Source organism: Canis aureus, chromosome 15 (assembly GCF_053574225.1).
Source record: "Canis aureus isolate CA01 chromosome 15, VMU_Caureus_v.1.0, whole genome shotgun sequence".
Classification (NCBI taxonomy): domain Eukaryota; kingdom Metazoa; phylum Chordata; class Mammalia; order Carnivora; family Canidae; genus Canis; species Canis aureus.
Genome location: NC_135625.1, coordinates 66,065,119 through 66,084,737, shown reverse-complemented (window position 1 = coordinate 66,084,737; position 19,619 = coordinate 66,065,119). Strand labels below are relative to the sequence as shown.

Genomic DNA, 19,619 nt, shown 5'->3' with positions numbered 1-19,619 from the left:
TAGTCATTACCCTTTCTGATGACAACAGAGTTGCTTGCTCATTGTGAGAATTTGACATTTATGAAAGTATTGCTCAGGAAAAGCAGATCGACAGACAAAAGGCACTTTGTGTTCATATTATTGTTTTTTGTTTCCTATCCATATTTTTCACAAATCCAAGATGATATTGTATAGTCAAGCTTCTATCTTTCCTTTCTTTCCCTTTCCTTCTTTTCTTTTCTTTCTTTTCTTTTTTTCTTTTCTTTTCTTTCTTTTCTTTTTTCTTTTCTTTTCTTTCTTTACTTTTCTTTTCTTTTTTCTTTTCTTTTCTCTTTCTTCTTTCTTTCTTTCTTTCTTTCTTTCTTTCTTTCTTCTTTCTTTCTTTCTTTCTTTCTTTTTTCTCTCTCTCTTTCTCTCCTTTTTTCTTTTTTGGCTTAACATTGTATTACATCATTTTTTCTCCATATTATTTCCCCCATTGCTCTCCATAAATATTATTCTTAATGGATACATAATATTCCTTAAAATGGAATATTACCCTCTTTTACTAACCATTTTACTACAGTTGAACATCTAGGTCCTTCCTAATGCTGATTTTTATAAATAACACTGAGAGGAACATTGTCATGCCGCATCTTCGCCTGATTTTTGGCTTATTTCTTTAGCAATAATTACCGAAAGGGAAAATCTTAGGAAATATCCATGCCTCCCCCCCCAACCCCAGCCCTCAATCTTTTAACCAACAGTGAATTGACCACAGTAGTCTAAGAATTTACTACGTTTTAAAACACAGGCTGAGGGATCCCTGGGTGGCGCAGCGGTTTAGCGCCTGCCTTTGGCCCAGGGCGCGATCCTGGGGATCCAGGATCGAATCCCACATCGGGCTTCCGGTGCATGGAGCCTGCTTCTCCCTCTGCCTGTGTCTCTGCCTCTCTCTCTGTGTGTGTGACTATCATAAATAAATAAAAGTTAAAAAAAAATAAAACACAGGCTGACCTGGGTTCATAATAATAATCTCTGCTCCCATGGAAGATAATCTTGATTTTTAACAAGCGACCCCGCCGGAATAATCAGTGCAGAGCAAGAAGGTGTGGGCAAGGAGAGAGGCTGTCTCCACACTCTCAGCCCATGTAATCTCTCTGGGAACTGAGTGACAGAGATTTGCTCCCTGATAACCCTACGGTATTCTTGTGAAAAAGCGACCTTAGAATTTTCAAGTGTCTCAGAATTCGAGTCTTCTGAGAGGAATGGCCCCTTCAGTGTCTGAGATGTTCATGTGTCTCAGGACTGCTTGGACTCCTCCCAGAGGTCATGAGCACACTTGAATATTCTCACAAGAGGCCCATTTCAATCTTGCTCGGGCTCCATGCATATTTGGAGATCAAGATGGTCCCAGACATTACAAGTGTACATATGCTCCTGCTTTCAGCAAGCCTTATGCCAGGGATATATTTTATGGATCTAAAATTCTGAGAGGGTTTAGGAATGAAAACATCTCTGGTTTTCAACTTCTATTGAAAGTTACATATGTTTTGTAGGAACCTACTGATATGTTATCATAAATCAGGAGAACTCATTGATTTATATTACATTAATTTTACTACTTCAGAGCTCATCTCTATTTAGTACAGCAGCACATGTATTTATTTGACAGGAGCAAAAAATCATCATTATACATATGGAACAATCTCATATTCATGTAATACGCTCCCCATAAAGAACTTGACGTGTCTTAGCAACATTACTACTATGACACATTGCTAGAAGGCACTCAACTGACAAGTTGCTTTCTTGGCTCTCATGTAGGGAAATGAGGTTAAAAGACATTGGATGACTTGCTTAACATCCTGTGGAGAATAAAGGACAAGACAAGAGCAATCCAGACTTTCTAGAACATTCTGTTCACCTAACATTAAGCAGCGGAGCCTAGGCATCCTTGTCCTTACCAGCGGGTTTGATGAGAACTGCCAAGAAGTCTGTGGTGAAAGAACTGACGTAGAGGAGAATGCAGGGCGCCTTGGTGGTGCTGAAGCTGAAGCGGATGCTCTCATGGGCCAGGTCGGGAGGGGCGTTCTGCTGCTCAGGGGAGCTCTCTGCTCTGCTGCCCGGTTCCTTGGCACCGACTACCGGTGCCTGGAAGTTATACCGTAGCCACATTCCCTCTTCAAAAAACGCACCAACATCTGTTGAAAAGAAAAGGGCAGAGAAAATTGAAAAATGAGGGCAAATCAGATGCTGATCCAGCCAACAATCTAAACTCAGGTAGACCGTTAATTTTGCCATAGCTTCAGGTCACGGAAGGCAGGTCCTGACTCCAGGAGGGGGGATCAGATTGGGCTACTCTCTATAGAGATGGCCCTTATTTCCTCAACATGGATTATCTATCAAAAAAGAAAAAAAGTGGGATCCCTGGGTGGCGCAGTGGTTTGGCGCCTGACTTTAGCCCAGGGTGCAATCCTGGAGACCCGGGATCGAATCCCACGTCGGGCTCCCGGTGCATGGAGCCTGCTTCTCCCTCTGCCTATGTCTCTGCCTCTCTCTCTCATTCTGTGTGACTATCATAAATAAATAAAAATAAAAAAAAATGAAAAAAAGTCACTTAATCCAGTATGGAGAGCTGTAAATTAAAAAATAGATTAATAAAAGTTAAGAAGCTTACATCATACCAGAAGGAATTTTCGTGGGTGGTAGTTAGGCCAAATAACCAAGTTAGGTTGAAGAGGCGCCCTGAAAATAGAGGCAGTACTATCACACAAACACCAATTTAAGGAGCTCATGGGCCTCCTCTGTGAGACTAGAGTTGTTTGGATGCTCACACAGGTTCCCACAGGAAAGCCCTTGACAGAACCTTGAGGAAGTCCTGGGACGCTTTGGGCACAGTGCCTAAAATCATAAGATGTGAAATTAGAGAGAACTGGGTTCAAATATGACCACTCATTAACTAGCTGCATGGCTTTATGGGAATTTCCTTAACCTGCTGCTTTTGCCCTCAGTATTTTATATGTGAAAAGGAGACAATAAAGGATCATGTGAAATGATCAGCAGAAGTAAATTGTACCTATTATTATTATTATTATTATTATTATTATTATTATTATTATTAAATTAGAAGAAGAGTCACTGACCCTTCATGGTCTCTGTTGATGGCCTAATCATTGCTAATTGGTTCCTAATCACTTCCTGGCAGACCAGCTCCTCTGTTGATTGTCCCATTGCTTGGTCCCCAGTGTTCCAAAATCACCTCCGAGCTCACCACGAAAGGCTGAGTTTCCCTATCAAGCTTTGTTCTGTCTTCCTTGTAACTGTCTTGCCCTCTGCAGATGTCCTTCTGGAAGCGTTTCTCAAACCTCATTTTTGTGCAATGCTTTATGCTTACAACATTTGACATCCATTAGATTAGCCCTATTCAGAAGGTATTTTGTGAAACACAGCTTTACATTGTCATTAATGGAAGAGGACAAATTCCAAAAGGATTTTTTTACACCTAGAAATTTGGAAGTCTGTCCTTGTTACATATATCCAGAACAGAGTCGGCAGAGAGTAGTGAATCAGGGTCTGGAGTCAGACACCTGTTGGTGTGAATCTGGGCTGTGCTAACCTGCTAACCAATCTGTTAACCTGTTAAACAACCTGCAATGTGTGACACTGTCTTACATAATTAACAACTGGTTTGCTCAAAATGCCATAAGCACCTGTGATGGGAAATACAGAATTAGACAGTACTTAACCCACGCTAGTCACTGAACGATTCACTGGGATGTCAGAGGCCGCCACCCTGGGCATGAAAGGAGACACGTCAACAATTTGAAATCCTTCTGGTGACAGTTACGGCAGTTTCCTCAGCAGGTAATGTAATAAGAAACCCCATCTCACACCTGGAGGATCTTGAGTTGGTTTTCCCATGCTTTTAGCAAACATCTATTGAGTAGCGTAGGGGTGCCAGGCACTCTGCTGGGTGCTGAGGTGACCATCCCTGCTTCTAAGAAGCTCTCCATCTAGAGGATTTAGACTACCAGGCATCTAAATGCAGGACCAGGGAATATGAGGAGCATCAGCCCTGTCTTCAGGGACCAAGGAGGACATCTGGGGTAAAAGACATGGAACAGGGGACCAAAAGAGCCACAGGCAGTAGCTGTGGAAAGGTGAAGGGAGACCAACTCTCTGTCTAGTTGACGGAGAAGCATTAGCACTTGGTGTGGAGACAGTGCGATCAGAGGCATCGTGCCTCAGGGGAAAGTCATATACTCTTTTTACAATGTCAGTTGTTTATGCAAGACTCATTAGTTCCCCCACTACATTTTAGGTTAGGCAATGGGGAGACAATGAAGGAAAAGGAGGTGATCCCTGCCTTCGACAGTTCAGAGCCTAGTGGGACAGATGGATGTTCATAGGTCAGCTGCTGTGATGGATTGTAGGGGCCGGGGTTGGGGGGACAGTCAAAGAGAGCAGGCCAGGCAGGTCACCTGCAGCAGACATCCCAAGGGGTTCACTTTGCCACAGAGAAGTTCTCCCTGAGTATGAAGGGTCATTATGTGGGGCCACGCAGGAGAGGAGAGGTGGGAAATGGTGTCTGGAGGGAGCAGGGGGTGAGAGGAGGGCTCAAGATCAAGGCCAGAGAGTTTGAACAAACCAGGGGCAGACAGAAAGGAAGAGAGAAACGTATGTGGCACTTGATACTGAAGATCAAGGCATGAAGAATCTGGGCCTATGGAGAGGTTCTGGGTAGCAGAGGCTGAGGAAGCAGTAGAGCCGTGGAGGCCCTGGCACCCCGGTTACAGATGCCATCCATCGCCAGCAAGAACCTGGGCTTCCCTGAGCCGGACTGTCTCCAGTCACCGCACTTCCAGAGAGTGGACTGAACGTAGTCCCTGATGACGTTTCTCTGTTCAAACGCTGGTCCCCAAGCCTTAGCTCCAGAATCCAGGCCAGAGGGTCCTGACAATCACCATGCACAGCAGATTCCCCAGGGGATGCTCGTGCATGCAGGAGTTTGAGACCCTGGGAGCCAAAGCTGAGGCAGGACAGCACACCTGGCAAAGCAGATAGCTAGCAGTCCTGTCAAGGGGAGATACGATGCGTCTTGCAGCTCAAGCGGTGACTATCCTTCCAAGGCAGATTACGAGGAGGAATTCAGAAAGCTAAGGATTTTATTTCAACAAACCAAAAAATATGCCACAGAGAACACTTTTGGTATATTTGAGAGTCATTGTTAAAAAGCTTTATGGATTCATGTCAGTTTTGGAGGAAGGAAAATACCAGGCCCAAAAGTGTTATTCTGAAACCACATCATAAACCAACTGTTAAACCAGGGCCTGGGAGTGATGTGAACCATTTCAGCTTCGAAGTGGCAGATTTACAGCTGCCATTTCACTGTTTCAGATGGTTTTAAGGAAATGCTAAATCAAGATATGTAATATCATTAAGGAAAGGAATGCTCCCATCCCTTCTGAAGGAATGACTAAAATAACACTAATTTAACAAGCCCCAAATAACACCTTTTCCCTCATTGGAAAATAAAAAATTATTGATTTAGAATGTTTAATTTATGGTTTTAGGCTGAGGTAGCTTAAATTTTAGGACATTCAGTTTTTGGATAGGAAAAAAATGATAAATGTGGAGTCTCGTTATTCTAAGATGTGTTACAAAAGAGATTTGTTGAGTTATATCATGTTTCTCAAAATCCCGAGCCACAGAACACTACCTGCAGGTGCAGGATCGTAAGGATGCCAGAAATCTGGAAGCAGACAAGCAACCTTGTTCTAATCATTTCTTGGTTCTCAAAATGGACCCCTTATTGATAAAAGGAAGTCTGCCAAGTGTTTGGAATAAAATCCACAAACTGTCCATCCCAGAATAATACCGTAAAAATAATCATCTAGCCAAATCTGAGACGCTTACCATGGAAAGGCAAACAGCTAGTACCCACCCCCATTATTAAATTGCCCCTCATCTCTTCCTCCTCACATTCAATCATTCCATTTCTTTTTCCCTTTTCACTTAGGCTATATTTAAAAAAAAATCAACGTGGGTCTTTTCATTCTCTCACTTCCCCATGAGGACCCAGAATTCAAAGTCCCTAACTCACAAATGGACTCTTTTCCAAACATTTATTTATTTATTTTTAAATATTTTATTTATTTATTCATGAGAGACACAGAGAGAGAGAGAGAGAGAGAGAGAGGCAGAGACACAGGCAGAGGGAGAAGCAGGCCCCATGCAGGGAGCCCCACGTGGGACTCGATCCCAGGACTCTAGGATCACGCCCTGGGCCAAAGGCAGGTGTGCTAAACTGCTGAGCCACCCAGGTGTCCCCCAAACATTTATTTTAAAGTCAGTAACTTGTGACTTGGAAATGTTCCCCCGTAGAAACAATGCCCCAGGTGATGGTTGGTTTGCCAGGAGAGCCCATAAATGCTGAATAACTCTGGATGGTAATGAAAGAGAACCAAAGAGTGTCATCCTGTATTAGTGATCAACATAGAAACCACAACAGAAAAAGGTTGATTCTGAACACGAGAACTGCAAGAAACCCTTCTCACACAAGTGTCTCGTCTAGATATGCCGGTGGTATGCTGGCAAGTGTTAAATAGCTGGGTCTGCGTGTAGGGGAGCCCTGATTTAGAGAGCTCACCAATTCCCAGGGTGTAAACACTCCTGCCATGGCTGATGCCAAGCCACCAACACATTAGTAAATATGGAGCTGAGAGGAGATGTTCACAGAAGATCTCCCAGCCTGTGTCAACTGCTTCTGGCACATGACCTCACTTGGTCAATGGCCCAGACATTCAAGTAAACCACATTTATTGACCATAACTGGGTGGCTCGAAAAAAAAGAAGTCTCTTTTCGCAATACTGAAAGCTCTCAGTCTAACATTGGGGTGCGAGCTGATTTTTTTTGGGTGGGCTCTCTTCCTGGGTTGCAGACAGATGTGTACTCCCTATGTGCTTATGTAGCAGAGAGAGAGGGGGAGAGAGAGAGGGAGGAGGAGAGAAGAGGGAGATGAGGGAGAGAGAGAAAAAGATAGAGAAGGAGGGAGAGGGAACTAGATCTCTGGTCTCTTCCTTTTCTCACAAGGGCACTAATCCCATCATGGGGGCCCCACCCTCATGACTTCATCTAAACCTAACTACCTCCAAAAGCCCTAGCTCTAAAAATTGTCATTTTGGGGGTTAAGGGTTCCATGCAGGAATTCGGGGGGGGGGCAGGTGGACACACACATTCAATCCATAAGAAAAGGCCCCTTCTGCTGTAAACAAACTTTGTAATATCCATTTACTCCCTCCGGCCTTCCACAGCTCTCTTTGGCCTAGTCCCGGGACCCCGGACCCCGGACCCCGGACCCCAAAAGCTCTGTACTTTATAAGAAGTTCTATAAAATCCAAGAAGAACTGCCACAGAGCAGACACTGTACTACAGGAAGCGGAGACCTGAACCCCAGTCTCAGGATCATGAAGCTTTTTCACCAAGGGCTTCCACTGTCCAGAATGATCATTCCCATTGCTGACTTTTTAATCCATCATCTAGTGAAAAAGCTAAATAAATTCCGTGGACCCTTGATCCTGCAAACCTCAGCCCGCACCCCCCGGCACACGTCCTGCTTCTGCATTAGGCCCGGCGCTGCTTTAACTTGTTTTCTGTTGAACCCCCAAGGCCCTGCCGGCCTGAACTACAACCAGTTCCTCTCCTGGCCTTACACTGGCAAAATCTGCTTTTTCTCTCCAAATGTGCCTCTTTGAATTTCCCTCCTGAATTTTTTATTCAGTTTGTTTGATGTTTTCTTCAATTGACTATAATCGTTTCGGACTAACAACATTGGACCAGGATGGGTCAATGTACACCTTGGCCTGCTCTGGTTCCCCAGGTGAGTACATGTCTTTTGTAACCGCTTCCCCACCCTTCTCTCTGAAGGCCAGGTTACTTGCAGGTCAGGTTCTACGTAATAAGCTTCAAGCGTCTGAAACTGCACGAGAGCGAAAAAATACCAAAGGGAAAATCTCTGAAGTTTTAGCCTGAATGGCATGCGCTGCCCATGAGAGACAAGGGTAAAGTGTATTATTTGAACACATCAATGAGGTATATGATCTATGGATTGACTGTGTAGGAGTCAGGGGGCCTCCTTGCTTGGAACTAAAGAGCCAACAGCACTGAACACCTTTGCTTGAGTCTTAAGTGGGAAGATAGTTTGCATCCAGAATTTCCAGGGTGCTCCTGATGCGGTTAACAAGCATCCCTGGAAAATATGGTGGTGGACGGGTTAGAAGTTGCTCTAGAGAGAGGACTCCATCGCAATGAGCTCCATCTGACACAGGCAGTCAGGGATTAATGTGTGTGTGGAGGGCAGGAAACCGAAGGTAGCTTTAGTCCTGGCTTTGCCACCAACCAGCTCTATGGCCCTGGTGTGTGGCAGGTCATTTAATCGCTGTGGGCTTAAATCATTCCCATCTTAGAGAAATCCCCCCCGCCCCCGAACCTACATCTTCCTCTGGCTAGGAAATACATCCTTTAAAGTATTTATTAAGTGCCTTCTGCAATCCAGGAAGCTATGAGAGGCTTAGCAAGGAGTAAATGATATTGAAGTCAATCATTGAAGAAGCATCAGGTAAGTGGTACTGGGGACAGAGCAAGCATCCTAAAATGGAGAAAGAGCATAATGCAAAGGCCCTGGGGAAAGAGGGGGTGTTGAGGGCCAATGCAAGGAAGGCCAAGAAGGTAGGAAGGGGAAAATTCAGCAGAGAATGACAGGAAGTGAGTCCAGAAAGACAGTGGCATCTTGAGGATTTTTTTTGTGTGTGTGCATAACAAGTAAAAGATAACTCTGGAGGGTTTCAAGCAGAGGTGACATGATCTGATTTGTGATTTTAAAAGATCGTTCTGGTTGCAGTTTGGTGCACGGATTGGTGTGAGAGGAGAGTGCGTCACCTCTAAACTGAAATTTCGTCCTTTTTCTTAAAATTTAGAATATCACTGGGCGTGTGTGTGTGTGTGTGTGTGTGTGTGTGTGGTGGGGGGAGGTGGTCACTAGACATAGTTCAGGGAATCTGCAAATCTTCTGAAAATGCAGGCACAATGTGTATGCCTCTTTCTGGAGGAGATGGCTAGTGCTTTCAATCAGATATCGTGACTTGACCATCAGAAGTTTAAGGAGGGATCCCTGGGGGGCTCAGCAGTTGAGCGCCTGCCTTGGGCTCAGGGCGTGATCCTGGGGTCCCAGCACCGAGTCCCACGTCGGGCTCCCTGCATGGGGCCTGCTTCTGTCTCTGCCCCTCTCTCTGTGTCTCATGAATAAACAAATAAAATCTTAAAAAAAAAAGAAATGTAAGGAAAAATAATACAACTTAATTAACTCAGAAATGATACACTGAGATGCTCAGTGTGCGTTGGCTCGGTGCTAGATGCTGTCTCCACTTCACCCTGAGTACCTGGACCTGCTTCTTGCTCAGCCGCATCTCCCAGTGCCTGCGTCCTCTGCCTCTGGTCCGGCCAGGCTGCCTTACTTGCTTGTGGCACTTGTACCTCCTTCCCAGCCGGCTGTCCGCCCTTCCATTCTCGTCCCTATTCACACGTCCCCGGCAGGTGTCAGCGCCACCTCCTTCCCTAAGTGTCACCTGTAGCAAAGGCTCCTCCTCCGGTGCCCTCCTGGCTCTCTTCTGACTTTAGTTATACAAACAAGTGTAACCTCGTTTGCTTTTAATTTAGTCAACATGTCTTGGAATCTCACTCCATGGCCAGGCCCGTGCTGATAACAAAAGCAAACACGACGGGGACTTTTCTCTAAAGAAGCTGGCAGTTGGTTGGGACATAAACACATCATTGGGATACAGGGCGAGATCCAGAACAACAGAGTAGAAAGAAATAGCAAGAGGAGAGAGAGATCACCTCTTCCTGTGGGGAGGTCTCGTCTCCTTCATGAGGGAGGGGACAGCAAATATGACTTTGCAGGATGCGCAGGGCGGCTAGGGCATTCGCAGTGTGGGGAGAAGTGTGAACAAAGGCAAGGGAGAGTGGGTGTTCCAGAAATGACGTCAGAGCTTCTCGACCTCGGCTGTGCTTTTTTTTTTTTTTTAAATTAATTAATTATTATTTTTTTAATACCTAAGGCAAACTCTCAGAAAAACTGATTTAACCAGTCTGGGAAAAGGTCAGCCTGTTGGCATATTTCACTGTTTTCTCGGATTTCTGCAGTGGGCGGCCGGGACGGAGAGCTGCTGCTGTAGGTTGTTGGGTAGAACTTGGTGTGAAATGTGGGGTGACAGGTGCCCAGGACCTGCTGCTGGGAAAGAGGGCAGGACAGAGGCTACAGAGGGTCTCGAGTCACTTCACCTTAAAAGTTTTGGGAGAGCAGTCCACTTTGAAAGCATTTCAGATTTACAGAAGAGTGGCAAGTCTAGCACCAAGAACCATATCCTCCATATCCAGATTCTCTAACTTTTAACATTTCACTATATTGCTCTCTCTGTGTTTATATATATATGCATATATATATGTATATGCTTCTTCACCATAATTTTTGTGTGTTTATATATATATAGATATATAGGCTTCTTCACGTATATATGAAGTATAGATAGTGTATACTATATACTAATTCCTGAACTATTTATTTATTTATTTAATTTATTTTTTATTGATGTTCAATTTGCCTGAACTGTTTAAAAGAAGCTGAAGTGAGGAAATAAACATTAACATAATCCTATTATCCAATGATGTTCCCATTTCTGGAAAAATATATACCCAGACACACATATTTGTATGCACACACATCATTTTGAAAGCCACTGTGAGGCTACATGTAGACACGTGCATATATATATTTCTATGTAGAAAGTTTTTTCTTAAAAGCTGCAGCCCAGCATAGCGGGCCCACCTCTTTCATACTGGAAAGGGAGGAGGAGAGAGAGGGGCGAGGTGGTTGGAAATTGAAAGCCTTGTTTATGCATCTGGCAGTTCACTAAAATGTGGGCTTCTGAGGGTAAGAGTAACCTTAGCCAGGCCCTTGGCCTTCAGCAGAAACACAATGAATATTTATTGAATTGAGCTCAACTGAATTTGAATTTTGTTTTTTAATACCAACACTATATTCATCTGGTTGGTTCGCCCTGACCTTTCTCAGTTGACATTTCTCGGTTTCATTCCCTTTGTAAAGTGGGCTTCTTGAGAGCGGTGGCATTCCATCAACTTAGCCATTGTCATTAATTACAACAACAGTTCATTAATCAAAGTGTTATAAGATCCATTTAGAATAATACATCTAAAAGCACCGATTGATTTACAACTGAACAGATGGTCTTAATTTTTATTTCTTTTCCTTTTTTTTTTTTTTAAAGATTTTATTTATTTATTTGACAGAGGGAGAGAGCCAGCACAAGCAGGGGGAGTGGCAGGTAGAGACAAAGGGAGAATCAAGCTCCCCGCTGAGCAGGGAGCCTGATGTGGGGCTAGAGCCCATGATCCTGGGATTGTGACCTGAGCCAAAGGCAGACACTTAACTGACTGAGCCACCCAGGCTGCCCCTTGACTGCTTTTTCTTCTTTTTATTGGCTTAGTAAGCTGGAACTTATTTGGCCACACTGGTCACTTGCTTGATGAGCATTAGTGGATAAAGTTGTCACCCAGTCACCCGTTTCATTTCACCTCTGCTCTGCTAACTTCAGAGTCCGTTACGAAGCCCTTGCCTTTAGGAATCACATTGTTTGCTTGGTTATTTATTTATAAAATTATTTAATTACATATTTTATGCCTTTTGCAAGATACTAGGCGGTTTCGCTTCATTCTGTTGATAAGTAGCAAGTTGTCTCTTCTTTGTCCTTCACTTAACACTAAATGTCCCAAATTTTCTTGCTTGCTCCGCTGATTTGACAAGCCAAATAGAATTCTGGGCTCTGAGGGCTCTTGAGGACAAGTGCTGCTTTTCATTCCCTTATGTGATCCTGGTAGCCCCAGGATCTAATAGGGAGAGGCACTCACGGAAAGTTTGTTGATTCAGTGAGTGCACTTTTGACTTGAGCCAGATACATATTTACACGCCATAAGGAAATGAGCTTCTCTGGGGTTCCTGCTATGTGTCAGTCACAATACACAATTTTCATATATTATCCTATTTAATAAATTATTCAACAGCAACACTTTCGACATAGATGTTATCATCCCTATTTTTACAGATAAGGGAACTGAGGCTTAGGGGAATAATTTGCCCAGAGTTATCCCACTAATCAGGAGGGGACAGTCAAATACAGATTTTCTGGACTTCAGAGTCTATGCTCTTTCCTCTCTGCCAGCCACACTTAAGCAAGTTCTAGCTGTTTTCACAGAATTCTACAAAAGATTTGTTTGCCAGTTTTCTTCTTTGGAAATTTTAAAAGGAAATTAGTTACCAAGTAACCACTGATTGTTTACTACTCACAAACATAAAAACACAATTGACTCCTTAAGTGATAAAATTCTATTTTTTCTACCAGCTAACAGGTTAATCGAAAAGAACAATCAGCCCAATTACTTATGATAAACTTTTGTTATATTAAGGTGATTTCTATTGAGTAAACAACAGCAGCAACAACAACAACAACAAATCATGGATTTGAGACATTGACACGTAGTTCCTAAAATTCAGAGCCATTTCCATTTGCTAAACATTGCAATAAAAAAGGGATATAACCTTTTAAAAAAGATTTATTTATTTATTTATTTATTTATTTATTTATTTATTTATTTGAAAGAGGGAGAGAGAGAGAGAGAGAGAATGAATGGGGGTGAGGAGTAGATGGGGAGGGAAAAGCAGACCCCACCACTGAGTATGGAACCCACTGAGGCCGGATCCTAGGATCCCAGGATCTTGACCTGAGTCGAAGGCAGATACTTAACTGACTGAGCCACTGAGACACCCCAATAGTACATATCTTTTGACATAAGTTATTTTCCTTGACCAAGAAAGGTAGATGGCACCACAGATTATGACTTTGCTTATTATTGCTACTTATCTTACCCATTTTGTCCACGTGACTCCTTTATCCAGTGGGTTAAGTAAACCTTGAGATGCATGGACATGTTCTAATCTAGCTCTGACCTGTTCCTTCAATCAACACAGATCATCCTCAAATGTGCTGCCTCTTTGGAGACTATGCCACACTGTACAGGTGGCTTTAATGTGGGTTGACCATCATAGTTGGAGTGCCACTCATCAAGTGGAAGGTGGACTCATGTGAGTAATTACATTAAATAAACAGAGTAATTTAAAAAAACTCATCTGGGGTTGCTTTCTTGAATGGGGAAAGAATATATGAAGTACTGGAGCTAATTGCATTTTACTTTATGCGACTCAAGAACTAGGTTATATCCCCATAAAGTTACTTGAGGCCTCACAGGGTTTTTGGATGTTAAGAAAGTAGATGATGCCATGCTTTTTGAGAAAAAAAAAAAAAGATGCTTAGTGATATCATACAGTAATTGTGATGTCATACAGAGTCCAGGAAGTGGGCGAGCTAAAGGCCATCCACCTTCCTCCCTCTGCACTGAGTTGCCTCTCTGGTTTGGCAGTAACCACCCACCTGCCTTTTTTCTTTTCTTTTCCCCCACTGGTTATTACTTGTTGCTGTGAGAACTAGATTTAAACATTCATTCTTTTGTGAAGCAAATTCAAAATATAGTAATTCCAAAAGCTTAAACTACAATTGGGAGTTTGCATATGCATATACCAAAGGCCAAGAGTTCCTTGAAGGCAAACACTATATTTTATTGATTTTGTGTCTCCAGAGTCCAGCACATTTCCTGCAGTTTACTAGGTATTTAATGCATACTCATTGAATTAATGAATGAATTGATGGTATTATGGACTATTTTGGCCATCTTCCTATTTTTTCCAGAGTGAGAGCCCCAACCACCTCCCCTGGAAGAAAACAAAAGACATGCTGGTAATATATTTCTATTACCATCCATAACTTTCTAGGGTAGTTTCTTCAAAGAAGATAAAACAGGGGGTAAAAAGCAAAGATTCACCTCAAAGAAACCAAGAAATAATTAGCTATCAGTACACCTTGGCAAAAATAAGTCTGGGAGTATGAATTATCCAGAATTCCTGAGAATGAGATTATCATAAAAATTATTCATACTTTGCTTTTTGGCAGAAGAAGGACGAAAAGAGAAAGAAGTAAAAATTAGAAGAAGAAGGAGAAGAAGAAAAAGAATGAATTTGGTACCTTTTCACTGAATTACTCCACACGGCCTTGAATGACTGAACTCAGTGCCCACTTTACGGCGAGGATGCTCTTGAAATCTTCACATTTATGCTTGTAATCTGTCAGGGGAAATGAACCTTCTAGGGTGTTTGCTGGAGCCTCTTTTCCTTCTACTTCAGTGAAAACAACACTTTCAAGTGAGGAGCACCTAAGAACGGGTCTCCAGAAAGACCCATGTGTTGCGTTTGATGTGCTGAGACCCAGTTTGCCTGTTTGTTCATGACTTGTTTTGACACGCATGGAACTGCAAACGTGACCCCAGGTAGAGGGACAGGGGTCATGCAGGGGAGGGATCACTGCATGTGAATTTCCGTGACTCCTCAAGGTCAAGGATTCTCTAAAAGACTATGCTACATCCAGCACCCTGGCCAATTGTTCAAAGAAAGACAGTCTGAGGACACGGGTTTCTGGTATTTGTGCCTGGTGTAGAGGACTGTGGCTCAGGAGGTAAGATTGTCCCTATTCCCAATGTACTCATTTGCTTTCTCTGCTTGTAACATTCTCCTCCAGGAGCATAGCTCAAGATCCGCATATATCACTTTTTAAAACTGTTATGTTTCTCTCCCTATCGCCATGTCTTCTGTTCCATAGTTTGGGGGAAGACACGAAATAATCATTTCATTCTCATTTTTCATTTTTCAATCGTCCCCACTCTAACAGAATGCTTACAAACATAGCCCTGTTCTAACGGTGCCTCTGAGTTTAGAAATCACGGTGACCATGGATGGTGTTTCCAAACACGCGCTGCCCGCCCATTCCTGATTTCATTCTAATTGGAGCTGGCCTGCTGGAGGAGAGGAGGGAGCCTAGCTGCATGTGAAACCAGCTTCAGCTTAACTGGTTGCCTCCTGAAAATTAGAGGAACCAACCATGTGAGTCTTTCCATGTCAATGAAAAAAAGAAAATATCTGATGACAAACTGTTTTAATGAATTCAGTCAGAAGGTCAAAAAAAAAAAAAAAAGATTGTTGCATTTGGCAGTTGGAAGAAATGGCATGAAAATTAAACTTTCGAGGCTGATGACTATTAATAGATGATGGTTATGGGACCATAACTCAGGAAGACATAAACCTTGAGAAAAGCAAACCCTCACAAGCACTCAGGTTAACTGGAGCAGTAGGTGTTTTAAGACTTTGGGCTGTCTCTGTCTCACTGTCGCAGCAAAGAACTGTCAAAAACTGTTCTCTTTAGTCGTGATATTTAGTGAAAGCACAAGGCAACCCAATCCAATCATCCAAAATACTCTTTCCGGACAATAGTCACTTTGTACTTGTTTTTTTATTCTGATGTTTGAATAGAATTCGGACATTTCGAGGTACAACGTGAAGACAGCTCAGGGGTGGTTAGGAAGATGGTGGGTTTCTGCACCCCTGTTGATGTGGGAATTGGGGTATCACTGCTTACACAGAATCACATCACCTGAGCCCAGGGCACCTCCCCACTTTCTCTAAAGCTCAACGCCAATTATAACAGGGTTTACCACTCACGGAGAGTTAGGAGCTATGTTATTTAGCTTTCCGACATCTCGAGGTGTATGTTATTGAGATTTTTACAGGAAGGGAACAGAAACTCGGAGAAGGTAAGTAACTTGCCTACATTTACACATCTAGCAAATTCTTACTATTAACTACTATGCTGTGCCGTCTTTTAATGCTTTCTACTCAGACTTTACCTGGAAGAAAGATCTAAAAAAGCAATTTAGTTTTTCTTAAAAAAAAAATTACTCTGGAGAGTGGTACCATGTTAGGTGTGTTCTGAAAGTTTGGGAGACAGAGAGCTATGGTTCCAATGCAACAGGAGTCTTTGAAAAGCGCCAGGTCAGCACTGTCCAATAGAAATAGAGTGTGAGCCACACTTGTAGTTTTAAATTCTCTTATAGCTATATTAAAAAAGTAAAAAAAACTGAATTAATTCTCATAACATACTATATTTAATTTAGTATATCCAAAATATTATTCTTTCAACATGTAATCTATATAGAAACTATTGAGACATTTTACATCTATTTTTTCACCCTAAGTCTTCAAAATCCACTGAGCGGTTTATGCTGATGGCATCTCTTTTCGAACCAGTCCTAGTTCAAGTGCTCAATAGCCACATGTAGCTAGTGGCCGCCACCCTGGACAGCACAGCCACAGTGTGCACAAAGGGAAAAAAATAAAAGCACTTGCCCACTGTCAGCTGTTTTTTGCCAGTCTCTGGAGTGGCTATTTCTCTATGCAGGTTAGGATTGTCCTGGAAGCCAGACCACACAGCTGCTTATATTCTGCACAAACCATTCAATTAGAATTTCTGGGAATGACTTTTGGACATGCCCAAGTGAAGGAGGACTGCAAAAAACTTGTCTGAAATATGTCTTCTACATACGTCTTTCTGGAATCTAGGGAGATGACACAGGGGAGGTCCTGGCATTTAGGATCTTAGCTTTCTTTCCATCAGACATTTGAGTAATAGCTTGGGAATTGTCTCCTGTTTTGAGTTTTGGGTTTATTTTAAGTGATGCAATGGAAAGAGGAGATAATTTGGCTAGAGTGATCATTTTATAATGCATGTCATATCATGTCACTTCCCTCTGAGCAAAAGCCAGGCCCTTGCCATGACCCACCACACCCTACATAATCTGGGTGTCTTTTCCCCATTCCCAAACCCCTCTCCTGTTTCCTTCTATTCTTCTCATTGCTGCTTACCCCATTCCATCCATCCTCAATGGCCTCCTTGTATCCTCAGAGCACCCATATCGCACTAAGTTCTAGATGAGGTTCAAATATTAATATTTTTAAGAAGTTACGGCTGCCAGGCGACCAATGTTTTTCAAGGGCAGTGTGTGAATTGCATGGCCGTCAGCCCGAACCCAATAGGTCTTCTCTCAATTGAGCTTCTGCTAAGCACTAAGCAGCAGTGATTTGAAGGTCACATTTTCTAACTAGTACCTTGAATAAGTACCTTGACATCTTCTAAGACAAGGGGAGGGTCAGAATGTTCTCATGAAAATTCTGTTGCTTAGCAAGGACATATCGGAAGAGACGACCACTGCACATTCATATATAGGTGGGCCCAAGGAGTATCCAGAAGAACAAAATGTCCTCAGTGACCTATTATAGTGTGATGCCACTTGGGGAGGACATTTGTGGTCACGATCTTCACAGCTGTAGAGTAGGAATGCAGGTATTTTATAAAATGGAGATTTTAAAGGGCTGTGGCAGACACTGTCTACCTCAACCACGAGGAAGAATCTTGAAGAGCCTGGAGAAGGAGTCACTGTAAGGCATGTAAGGCGATGAATAATCCACCTTAGATATCTGATGATTTAAAGCCTTTATAAGATAACTCTCACAGATTTTTAAAATTTTTAATTTAATTTTTTTTTTTTTTACTTCTTAGGTAATGTTCCATTGCCAAACTTATCACATCAAAGACAAATTGCAATACGCTGCCCAGCTCTAACCCAAGATTTCAAAAGAAAAAAATAACCAAACCCAAACCCAAACCCAAAACAATCCAACGGAAGGGGTGGTGGCTTTGAGCAGCAGACTACAGCCTTGGTTGCTACAGTCTTGGGTCAACCCCTTTCCAACCCAACTACTATCAAGCTTATCAGCCAATTCAACATTGTTCCCTTAATATGGAAGTCAGGAGTCTCATTTTACAGTTTCTGTCAGGTTGAGATTTTTGCAGGAAAAGGATACGTGGGTTCAGGCTCCAATGGCTCTGCTGCAAATAACCTTTAGCTTTTCCAGAGCTTCAGGGAAATCTCAAGGGATGACCACACAAGTGCAACCTGAAGGACTAATCTCTACTGCGCAGGACGGAGGGAAACCTGAAACATGACTGACACGCATCCTGGTTTTAAATGAGCTTTTCAGGTGAGATGTTTAAGCTGCTTTGCTAAGCTCCTCCTCTTTCCATTAGATTCAGTTTCAAGAGGCAGCTGGCTTGGCCACACAGCATATAATTGGCTGATGGAATGCGAGGAGCTGTCAGAGGGCTCCAGTCAGGATGGCTGAAATGCTTTCTTTTAATGTAATTTAATTTTTCTTTTTGTATGTGAGAGTTACTGCTGCGATCAGAAAAATATATCTTTGCTCTGAATGAGACATGCTCTGTCACCGGCAGTAGCTTAGATTGCTTGAACTCCAATGCTTTATTTTGTACATTGGCTGTTGTTTTGCTGTGAAAAATGTTAAAAAGAATGGATTGACATTTTGGCTTTGTTTCTGGGACTTAAAGGAATTGTTCTAGAGAAAATTATTCTTGTTGGGTGACCTTTTTTTTTTTTTTTTCCCCTGTATTGCTGCAGGCTTTTTAAAGGCTCTCTACTTTGTCTTTGTTTTAACATACAGTTTCAGGATTATACAATACACCAAACGTCTTGCATTGTTTTTTTTTTTTTTTTTCAAGTAATCATCCATATGTGGATAAATACTCTGAAACAATCAGGGAAGAATTCTAGAAAAACTGAGTTCTACATCAAGAAATTCTGATAAATGTCAAAATAAAAGCTAGACCCAAATTGTTTTAAAAATATATTTTTGGTCAGGGATACACATTTCTAGTGCTAGTACAAGTCAATGCTATTTGAAGTGAATTTATGGTAAGTTTTTCGTGTAAAAGAATAATTTTTCCTTTTATGCATATTTTATGATGCCCATTAATTCAGTAGTACATGCACACAAATTTAAAAGGAATATGTAAATGAAGATATATAAATTGGTACTCATGCTTAACATTTTTTTTTTCTTTTAGGAACGTAAGTCAGGGAGTTAGGGATGAGCTGTTTAGAAAGAGACTCCCAGCTCCAATGGGGCTCCTCCCTTTGTCCCTCTCCTGGGCCTGGATCCTGGTGCAAGCTGTTTGACTTTCCTGGAAGAATGTGGATGCGTCCTGCAGCATATTGCCTGCTCTCTCAGTTGCAGTGACTGTCCTCTGCCCTCTGCCTGAAGGAGAAGCTCGTTACCTGGTGGAGAGGATCACAGCTCAGTGGTTCAGGGGGTGGGCATTGCAGCTAAGCTATATGTCCTTGTTAAGCCACAGAATTTTCTGTTATAAGCCACTTAGAGGGATAACCTCAGGCAAGCTATTTCCCTTCCTTGTGTATCACTTTTTATATTTGTAATGGGTTTAGTAAAACTACCTCCTTCACTGGATTCCTGTGTGAGTTCATTAACACAAGTGGAATGCTCAGGAAGGTATCCAGCATGAGTGTGCTGTCATCTTCGCCGGATCTCCCCGACTCCCCACTGCAAGGGTCCAGTCGCCATTCTGATCTAAAGTAGTTCCTTCCAGTGCACGGGTGAGTTTCAAGACCCAGCCTTCCAGCCCCACTCTTCACTCCCTGGTCAACTCAACCCTGCTGCTGTCAACTCTCCCACGGCTGGGCCACATCGTGAATCAGAAATGTCTAATTATTAGTG

At 42.6% G+C, this 19,619-nt stretch overlaps 1 protein-coding gene and 1 long non-coding RNA gene across 7 annotated transcripts in view; one reads left to right on the top strand and one right to left on the bottom strand.

The window, feature by feature from the left end:
- Positions 1–19,619, bottom strand: part of CNTNAP2 (contactin associated protein 2) — a 1,978,697-nt gene that overhangs the window by 164,310 nt on the left and 1,794,768 nt on the right. For all 6 annotated transcript variants that reach the window (XM_077850275.1, XM_077850276.1, XM_077850277.1 and 3 more), the window contains one exon: positions 1,926–2,162. In XM_077850275.1, coding sequence (XP_077706401.1) covers positions 1,926–2,162 — 237 coding nt within the window. The remainder of the gene's footprint in view (positions 1–1,925; positions 2,163–19,619) is intronic.
- LOC144285052 (uncharacterized) lies at positions 13,459–19,347 on the top strand. Its single transcript, XR_013353455.1, has 4 exons — positions 13,459–14,655; positions 14,915–15,080; positions 17,590–18,071; positions 18,952–19,347. It is a non-coding gene; the product is annotated as an uncharacterized LOC144285052 (long non-coding RNA).